At 38.3% G+C, this 10,503-nt stretch overlaps 1 protein-coding gene and 1 long non-coding RNA gene across 2 annotated transcripts; one reads left to right on the forward strand and one right to left on the reverse strand.

Annotated features, from left to right (window-relative positions):
* Window positions 1–1,072: 1,072 nt before the first annotated feature.
* On the reverse strand, window positions 1,073–3,732 carry LOC130545386 (ribonuclease inhibitor-like). The gene is made up of 5 exons (XM_057319841.1): window positions 3,681–3,732; window positions 3,009–3,168; window positions 1,999–2,181; window positions 1,590–1,635; window positions 1,073–1,497 (listed from the first exon to the last, which is right to left on the reverse strand). Exons 1-5 carry the CDS (start codon window positions 3,730–3,732, stop codon window positions 1,423–1,425), a joined length of 516 nt encoding a protein of 171 aa, XP_057175824.1. The 3' UTR covers window positions 1,073–1,422.
* Window positions 3,733–4,489: 757 nt separating this feature from the next.
* LOC130545600 (uncharacterized) lies at window positions 4,490–9,958 on the forward strand. The gene is made up of 3 exons (XR_008961667.1): window positions 4,490–7,012; window positions 7,959–9,316; window positions 9,847–9,958. It is a non-coding gene; the product is annotated as an uncharacterized LOC130545600 (long non-coding RNA).
* The last annotated feature ends 545 nt before the right edge of the window (window positions 9,959–10,503 follow it).

The raw sequence follows: 10,503 nt of genomic DNA on the forward strand, positions 1-10,503 counted from the left end.
CGGACAAGTCGTCTGTCGTTCTAATTTCAGTTCCGGGTCAGATTTGCGTCACTCCGTGTTATGCCCGCCATGTTCCATTTGACACTGCACGCGGTAGACCAATCACAGAAGACTAGACCATCTGACCAATCAGATCAGAGTGGGCTGACAGAAAGAAGGGGATTAGACAGATGAATCTCCGAAACAAATCATTTGAGAGTCAGTCAAGAATGTTAACAATAACTGCATATTAATAGAAGATGAAAGTGTTTTACACCGTGTATGTGCGTAAACTAGTTGTTGGACACTCTATAAAGCTCTATTATAGTCAATATGTCTCATGTACAGCTGCTTTGTAACAAAGAAAATTGTAAAAGCGCTATATAAATAAAGTTGAGTTGAGTTAAAGCAAAGTAGGACATTAAAAATCATACAATATTTACTCTTTAATTTTCCTTGACTGTCTGAAATAATGAGCAATACTATATGGGTGTTCTACAGTGCATATACTGACCCACCCAAGTAAAAAGAGCCCATGCCCATGTCTCTATAATATTATAATGCTGGTAAATAGCTTTGATTACATTGTGTTTATGTGATTGCTCACATAAAGTTATTAAATATGACACAGAGACGCTTTGTACCGAACCATAAAACCAGCATGAAGGGGTTCAGTGAATTTGCAGTTGACTGTGTGTATATGTGTGAGTGTTTCTGTGTCCGAGACACTGTAGAAGGAAAGAGTGCCGGCCGACCAATCTAGATACACTCCCTGATAGCACACATACATCTGGTTTACGTCTATTTGACGTCTGCATTTACATCTGCAAGACATCTACAATACATCGTTTGCTCATCTGCAATACGTCTCGGAGATGTCTTCTGTCAGACGTCATATAGACATCTAGAAGATGTCTGTAAGATGTTTATGATTTAGAATGGATGTACAACAGCTCTTTCTATGATGTTTAGCAGATGTTTTTAAGCAGCAGATCTCCAGATCTTTATCAGACGTATTACAGACGTTCAGACGTCTCCGAGACGTATTGCAGATGAGAAAACTATGTATTTAAGATGTCTTGCAGATGTAAATGCAGACGTCAAATAGACGTAAACCAGATGGATTGTGCTGTCTGGGACTCCTACTCTGTTAGAGGGATGTGAAGGGGTATGTATGTTCTGGATTTCATTGTCATGCCAGATGGCAAATCCAGTGTCTGTGCAGAAAAAACTCCAGGACTTGTCATCAAGGCCAAACATACTGATACTCCCTTCTTTCCTGCAGATGCCTTTATACGTCACTGCTATACGGACCCACACCTTCCATTCAACCTCCCAGTAACAGCGTCCGGTCAGCGTCCGGAGTCTCTTTGCACAGAACTTGTTCCAAGTGCTCAAATCTGTCTGGATGTTCAGGATAAGGCTGAGGATCCTCAACATATGTCACCTTTTTGTTCTCCTTAGACATAATGAGGTGAGTGTTTGCTGTGTTTGGATCCAGTGTGAGTTTACATGCATCTGCACACAGATTAGAGCATAAGAACATCTACTGTATATAAAATTAAAGCATTTGAAAGACTAAAAATGCATGTTTGTGCTGAAAAACCTACATTTCGTAGTCCTGGTTTAATCCTGCAAGCTTCTCCATGGTCCAAACTGAAAGCAGATAAACATTCAGACATTTAGAAAATAAGTTGTCTATCTTGTTATATACTCTTTGTTCAAACTTAGGTTAAAAAATATGCAAAATACAAAGAAGATACTGTGTACATGTACTATCAATTCTAAAACATTTACAACCTTACACTTTTACATTATACCTACTGTATATCCGCATGTACTGTATGTGTGTATATACATTTATATACATTTTGCTAAAGACATGCTATAAATTTGAACTCTTTTTGAAAGCATTTGATCTTTAAATACCACAATAATGGTGGCTTTCATCTTCTGGTCATAGTTTGGTTAAAGCACCTCACTACAACCATTTAAGGTTTCGTATTGTGTCCTGCTTACTTGAGTTTTCCCAATGTGTAGTTAGGATCTTTGAGTCTATCAGAGAGTAGTTGGACTCCTAAATCTCCTGGGTGATCTGGGTGATTATATCTTAGATCCAGCTCTCGCAGGTGCGAGGGGTTTGTATTTAGAGCTGTAGCCAGAGCAACACAACCTTCCTCTGTCACCATACAGCCAGATAACCTACAGACACACACATCAACATCCTTGTAATTTACAGACACACACATCAACATCTTGGTAATCAACGGACAAACATCAGCAGCGTGATAATCTACAGACACACACATCAACAGCATGATAATCTACAGACACACACATCAACGACCAGATAATATACAGACACACATCAGCATCATGATAATATACAGACACACACATCATCAGCAGCATGATAATATACAGACACACACATCAGCAGTATGATAATCTACAGACACACATCAGCAGCATGATAATCTACAGACACACACATCAACGACCAGATAATCTACAGACACACACACATCAACGACTAGATAATCTACAGACACACATCAGCAGCATGATAATATACAGACACACACATCAACGACCAGATAATCTACAGACACACACATCAGCAGCATGATAATATACAGACACACACATCAACAAACAGATAATCTACAGACACACGTCAGCAGTATGATAATCTACAGACACATACACATCAACGACCAGATAATCTACAGACACACACACATCAACGACCAGATAATCTACAGACACACATCAGCAGCATGATACTCTACAGACACACACATCAACAGCATGATAATCTACAAAAAAACATCAACATCATGGTCATTTACAGACACACACATCAACAGTCTGATAATCTACAGACGCACACATCGACAGCCTGATAATCTACAAAAACACACATCAACAATTTGATAATCTACAGATACACACATCAGCAGACAGATTATCTACACACACTGACAGTTGTTATCACCTGAACTGATTTCATTCAGGTTCTTAAATACCTCAATGACTCTAATTTACAGTTGGGACTCTCAAGAGCATCAGAAATCAGTTTCACTGCAGAATCCTGCAGATCATTGTTACTCAGGTCCAGCTCTGTCAGGTTTGATGATTGTAGTGCTAAAGCCAAACTTTGACAACACAGACCAGTAAAATTACAGCCTGTAAATATGAGAAGAAAACAAAACATTAGGTTATATATGGGCAATTGTAAATGTTTAAACTTTCTAGTTCACTTTTTATCTTATGAATATCTGGTAAGAAATAATTAGGAATCCAGAGTAAGAAACCAACACTTGCTGCAGCTGCACTGAAAACTTTCATTTTCTGTTATTGATGCAGTTTTGTCTTTTTAAAGGTATTTTTCACATTTATTACAGATGGTCTGGACTCCAAGGACTGGCCAAGAGTCCACCTTTAATTCTCAGAATTAAAGTCTGGGTGTTTACAGTTTTTTACAATTGCTATGACAATTTTTCCGATGCTTTTAACAACTATCCTAAACTCTTAACACAGTTATCACAACATCTGGCTGTGTAGGCTATACAATTAACACATTTCTTGTTGCTTTGACACAAAATCCATACATTTAACACAAATTTAAAATGCTTTAACTTCTTTAACACAAAAGCTCAACCAAGACCAAAACAATGTATTTTTACTGTCAAACTTACAAATGCTGTCACACTGTATGTCAGAACGGATAACATCATGTTCTAAACCCATAACATTCTATAAACTTATAGGGCAACGCGGCGGAAGGCGCAGCGCAAGTGTTTTTGCTAGTTTCAGCCCGACGCAGTTCACATTTTCCCGTCCATATAAAACCATCCAACCAACTAATAACACCCGGATGCTGCAAATCATTTTGAGAGGGGAAGTTTAATATTACACAAAAATGAATTATAAATATGTCTTTTAATAACATATATGACTGGTTGGACTGGTGCGCCTTTGTGCACCAGCACAAAAGTTAGGTGCACCCAAATTTTCGACCGCATCGCATTTAACACCGCAGTTTTACAAGTTCACTTTTTTTTTTAAATCGCTGTCCATATAGGCAATACTGACTTGTAAATGATTAACTAACAATCTGGTCAACATAAAGTTCTTTATTTGAAGCACAATTCTACAAGAAAGCAGGGCTCTAGACTAACACTTGAGAGAGGTGGCACTGGTGCTACCAAGTTATTCAGTTGGTGGCACCAGCCCTTAATTTGATAGCACCAGAGTCGTGGGGTGAGGTAAGAAAAAATATTCACTAAAACTTCTTTAAAATGTTTTTAATACATTAATAAATCAATTAGAAATTAACACATTTAAAGCACATCTTTCTTAAAGCTACTTCCGTTATTTGTTATTCCTTTAATATCAGTGAGTGTTTTTGGGCCTGTCCGTTGTTGTTTGATGAACATTATAAATAGAGCTCTTTATTATGCTGCTGCCCCTTTAAGAGCTCGCGCAATATACTGGAACACGTGTTTCGTTTCCCAACTGTTTGGTCACGAAACAAACTGAATACATTTACAAGGTTTCTTGTTAATATGGGAATTTTTAGGTTATTTTGTGTTAATATGTCCGTTTCAGAGTAAGAATGCGTGAAAGAGAACTCCGTTTAGTATTTTGTGCTCTGACTCTCTGCGCGCGCGCGCATACCTCAAACCAACCCAGTCTCACGGCAGTTCGTGATATAGTCACGAAATTTAATCTATTGGTTCGTGTTGGTGGACACGAATTTCCCTCTTTTTTCGTGTCACTCACCACGAATTTCCATCTAATGTATTTCAATAGGAAAAATCTTTCGTGACCTCCACCACGAACATAACCCGTAACTCGAATTTGCATTGTTGGTTGCGGTGCTCTTCCAAGCCAAATCAGGGTCCAAGCAAGGTCATCGGGATTTCCCGGTGCTCCCAATTGCCAGTGAAAATGAAATACAGCCTGAATCATTATCCCACGGAACAGAACAGCCCGGATTTAAAAAAAAACAGCCATTGGCACGCTTTTCTTATGTAACAGGTTAAAAAAGGTGCTTTCACTTGCTTTTGGTTATTATATACATATGGCCCTTTAAGTATAATAGACCTGCACTCTCTGTTCATTGGCTGGCGGCATGTTGGAAACTCTTTCCGGTTTAGTCATTAATATTCTCGCCAGTCAAGAGAGTGGTTGTGGTGGGACGTCGTGTAAAAATGCTGTGAAACTGATCACCTCATTTGAATGTTTTAACAGAATTAAATGATTCCCCCAAGGCGCGAAATGGTGTTGGTTGTCGCAAGTATTTCACACAACGCAGATACGAGCCGTTACACTTATACTTTTCATACAGAAGACGCGCGTTCAATGCAAACGTGCAATCAGTTGCTGTGGGAACATAATTCTCAGTCGTTTCTGTGAAGGACCAGACACATTTGAAACTCATTGTCAACACAGTAGGCTATACACACGTCAGGGTCGAACACCTTACATTGCCATTATTTAGAATAAACTCCTACTACACAAAATAAAAATAAATCAACTAAAAGATGTTTAAATTGTTTTTCAATTAATCTTTTTAAATATTTCCCTTGCCGCGGGGCTCCCTAGAGGGCGGAGCCCCGCCCAAAAGACGGCTCTGGCGGTCATACATACAAATATACGAGACTGCGTTAATTAGAGACACACACATTTATTACAGTGTGTAAATGATAAAATATATATTCTGCCTTATTCTCTGATAAAAAATTGGGGGGGATTACATTTGGCATTTCTGTCAGCATTACCCATGATCCTCAGCCTCCGGAGCCAGGCCGCAGCCGCGGGTGAATTCTTCTCATTGCGCGCTCAAACCACAGTCCAGGTAAGTTACGAGCTAATTACCAATGATCACGTTTTGTTTAAATGTTGTAATTGATGCCTTTCTTTGCCATTAAACTCACATGGTTTAAATGCTTGAGCAACAATTTAAACCCGACCATTGGTTTGCTCCTTATTAGCGAATAATAATAATAACAACAAATTAGGCTTGCTGAATGGAGCTAGCTAACTTCAATATAAGCTAACTCTATTAATAGAAAGAAATTCAAGGCACTTCTTCTGGTCCAAAAAAAGTTAAAAATCCTTTATTCACTTCACTGCACACTGATGCATTTGGGCCTTCATCAGTGTGTGTATAATTAACAGGTGTAACTGTTACATATAATTAGTCAGTGAAGTTGGGAGAAATCAAAAGAACTGTTACAGGGGGACCTAAAAATATACAAATATCAAATAAACAACTACAATAATCATACTATTAATGATTACTAGTAAAAGCTAAGTGTAGTTTAAGTTATATCAGCTGAAGGGTAACTCAACATGGAGCATTGCATTATTGTGTGAGCTCTAGTCAATGACATTTTCTCGCGGATCATCGTGATTCACCCACAACTTCACTGTAATGTGTCAGTAATAACAATATAACTTTGCCTAAAGTTACTGCACATAAAGTGTCCTTTAAATCTGGGATGAGGAACCCCAGACGCATGTTATATGCATTTTAACTGTCATACAGGAAATTGGTAAATCTTGCATTTTTATTAATTTACCTTAAGTATTTATAAGAAAAAGGGAACCTCTCACTATTGGGGGTACCCTTTTTAAACCTTATTTTAACATAACTACTCTACACTACATAAATAACATTTTCTGTTCTCCCTTGCAGATCCTGTCAAACAAGTCACCTGTCCGAACATATACACCTGATTTACCGAACCCAAAGGCACTTTTAAGAGCCAACCTCTATCTGTCTGTCTTTCTATCTCTATCTCTCACAATGCCAGGGGGGACTACAAAAAAGATTTGTCCCTTTTGTCAGTGTATTTTATATTGTGCACAGAAGATCTGTTTGAATTGTAAGAAGGAGCAGCCTCTGAAGCAGCGGCTCAAGAAGAAGCTTCAGAGGTTTGATGAGAAGCGAGAGGAATGGGTCGTAGTTCATAAGAAGAACCACAACATTGCATCCATCAAGGATGAAGCAATTGTCATGGTATGTACAAATTCTTACATGACATTAAACTGTCGGGATAAATTCAGTGGTACCATTTGTGATTAAGTGATCATGCCAGTGCAAGGTCAGAAAGGCATTATTATTATTACTTTATAACTTTATAACTTTTATATCATAACTAATTTAAAAGTACAATTTAACTATAAACTTTGAAGGCAGATGTAAATGTGATTTTGCAAGAATGTCATTTAATGTACTGTTTTCATTTAAGTGGTAATACCTGTCACGACTGGTGCGTGGAAGAACCCAAATGCAGGCAGGCAGTAAGCGGTTAACAAAAACAAGACTTTATTTCTTAACAAAAAAACAGAAACAAAAACACCCACAATGGGGAAAAACTAACTGAGGAAAATACAACAAACAAAAACTTCCCACGAGGGGGCAAGACAAAAACCAAAGAACACTAAAATAACTCACTTCACAAAACAGGTTCACGGACAGGACAAGGCAAGGCTGAGACGCGGGGTCAAAACGAAACACATGAAACATAGCACATCCATAAGACATCCAAAAGATAATACACGAGCACAGGACAAAGAAACAAGAGGGTATTTAAAGGGAAGACAAACGAGGGATAACGAACGAAGGCAGGTGTGGAACATAAAACACTCAGGGAAAGATAACAAGGAAACGAGAGGGGCGGGGCCAATGACAAGACACTGGAGAGAACGTATATTATTGTCAACAGGACAATAATATGTTTCTCTCCACACATAACCAAAGGCTTTGTCATGGCTCTGCTACAGGACCAAGAAAAACATGACTAAATGAAGCAGAGCCATGACAATACCCTTAAAGGAGTCATATGACGCGATTTCGTGTTTTCCTGTATCTTTGGTGTGTTACAAGTTGTTCAGCCATATATTAGACACGTAAAATTGCAAAAATTGAAGTCTCAAACCAAAAGAGATGTTTTATTTAAAAGCGGAGGCTCATCCAAACCTGCCCAAAACGCCTCGTTTAAACACGCCCCCACATTTCTACATCAGTTCATGAGAAGCGTTGAAGAACACCGCCCAAAATGTATACGCAAAGAAAGAAGGCGTGTCTATCCCCGCTGTACTGTTGTTCTTGCTGCCGCCATGTCGCGGAGACGCTGCGTTTCATTACAAAAGGAAAACTACTTAGTTGGGTCTTCCAAACGAGGACACGATTAGAAATCAGTGGTTAAGTTTATTTACAACACTGTTCCAAAACAGCACAACTCCAAGATCCGAGTGTGTGCAGCTCATTAACACCTGGTTGTGCACAAAGACTGTTTCTAAAAAGTGGGGCAAATCCAACTTTGTAAGGAAAGTCTGCTGCTTCTCACTCACAGCCTGTAAGTATGTTTTCATTATTAAAGAATTTGCAACTGACTATTCAAACGTAAGCTTTTTGTCAGTTCTACGATCACAAATGTAGAAATGGTTTTATATTTAGGAGGCTGAATCCATCGGGAGCTGGACACGGCGAGACACGGCGTCAAAGGCTGTTCAAGAAGTTAGCTATAGTTAGCTAATTGTTAAACCTAATCGTTTTTCCAAATAAAACCTTACCGACCAGTAACGCTCTGCTGGCTAGGTCGCGCTGGCAAAGTTGATAATTTACTTGATCAAATGCATTTTCTGAATCATATTCGGGCTTGAACTCACACGGTGCCGGTGACATTATCAGCTGTCAATATGCTTTGAAGGCTGATGTTCCGAATATGGTAAGGGGTGTTACATTTCCGGCACATGCTTGAGGTATTCGGCCAATTACAACGCACTGGGTAGCTGGCCAATCAGAGCACACTGCGCTTTTCACAACGATGAGCTTTGTTAACAATCTAGGCATTTCAGAAACGCGGGGCACAGAGGAGCAACAGTAATGCACAGTGTGTGAAAATTAAAGTGTTTTTTTAACCGTAAACCGCGTAAACGCACTGTATTACAGCAAATAAACACAATAATGTTCGTTTTAAGCGTCCAATATGACCCCTTTAAATAATACAATTTTAGCCTTAACACAGCACAGTCCTAAATTATCTACCACGACAAAATTGGAACACAGCAAATATAAGTGATAGTTGGGAATTCTGAATTCATAAAAAGCAGAGACATGCATTATGATAGAATCACAGATGCAATATAGTAATCAAACTGTCTTATCAAGGGGATGAGAAATAACAAATGGACTGCATTCATTCTACTACATTCATACTGTATGTAACACAGAGTTCGTGATGCACACCTCACAGCTAACAGCGACACCAGTGGAACACTATTACCTATGGGAGAGTACTTGGACCAGAATCAGAAGGTAAGATTTGTCTCACTAGAGCAAAACGTTAGCAAAGTTAACAAGCAACATATAATGACTACTCAGACCACAGATATGAATTTAACCAGAGAGAGGGAATATGTATTGTTCTGACATTGAGTTCTTTTAGATAAACTGGAATCAATATAAAAATGAAAGTTATAAGCAAATAAACCCCGATAAGTAAAATACAATGTTTTATAGAAAGGATTTAACAATAAGGACAAAGAAGAAAGTTCAATTCAAAATCCCAAAATCAGTTCACCAGTGTTCTAAAACACAAAATGAGTTTTTAAATGCTGCTAATTTTCAATAGCAGATTTCAAATGAAATCAATGTTCAATGTCCCACTTCAAGAAAGCATAGATTCCAAGGAGAAAGTATATAGATAATCGTATTGTCTCTTAGTGGTGAAGGGAAAAAACGTCCGTTCATGTCCAGAGAAATCCAGGAAACTTGAGAAAAAAAAACTCAAGATATAAGCAACTTTTTTTCCTACCAGATCCTAAAATGTGTTTTCTCTGTTCCAGGTACTAACTGATGGGATGGCTCGCCAGTCCGAAACAGGAAGTAAATCCACAGCACGGACAAATTTCGGGATCACAGCGGCAGGGATGATTCAATCACACATGGAAAGAACACAACAACAACAACAAAAAACCCCGGCCTTGCAAAAACAAAGCCAAAACAATCATCAGTATTTGTTGCAATAAACCATTTTAAATGAAATAAAACGTCATTTTCTTCCATCAATCTGCACATATGCAACTCACAATGCTATTAACCATGCGCTCAATTTAGCAGATCTAGGCATAGCGCTAGCAAAGCTAGCATCACATGGTGCACGTTTTTTCAGCAAAAAAAATATTACATCCGATGAAATTATACATCTTTTAAACATTCTCAACTATATACACACACAGTGATAGTATTAGGATGTAAATAAAGCATTTTCTGTCATCCACTATAACTGTTTAAACTCACTATTTCCGCATTCACTCCTAAATAGTGACATCCAGCTCTCAGATAAAATAAAACATTCCTTATAAAGAAAATGGTACTCACCAAGGAGAAATGTAATACAAAAATTAAAAGAAATGAGGTATTTTCCCCGCAAAACTCAGGTTAGATTCTATTCCTTCGGTTTGTAAGCGCTAAATTTCTTCAACGTCATTTCCACCTATATC

The sequence above is a fragment of the Triplophysa rosa genome, linkage group LG21, assembly GCF_024868665.1.
Source record: "Triplophysa rosa linkage group LG21, Trosa_1v2, whole genome shotgun sequence".
NCBI classification, from domain to species: domain Eukaryota; kingdom Metazoa; phylum Chordata; class Actinopteri; order Cypriniformes; family Nemacheilidae; genus Triplophysa; species Triplophysa rosa.

Excerpts from the sequence above, each read along its gene's own strand:
- LOC130545386 (XM_057319841.1), bottom strand. The coding sequence starts at position 3,732 with ATGGGTTTAGAACATGATGTTATCCGTTCTGACATACAGTGTGACAGC. Across the intron at positions 3,169-3,680 it reads CATACAGTGTGACAGCATTT|GCTGTAATTTTACTGGTCTG; the intron begins GTAAGTTTGACA and ends TCATATTTACAG. Across the intron at positions 1,498-1,589 it reads TTAAACCAGGACTACGAAAT|ATGCATGTAAACTCACACTG; the intron begins GTAGGTTTTTCA and ends ATCTGTGTGCAG.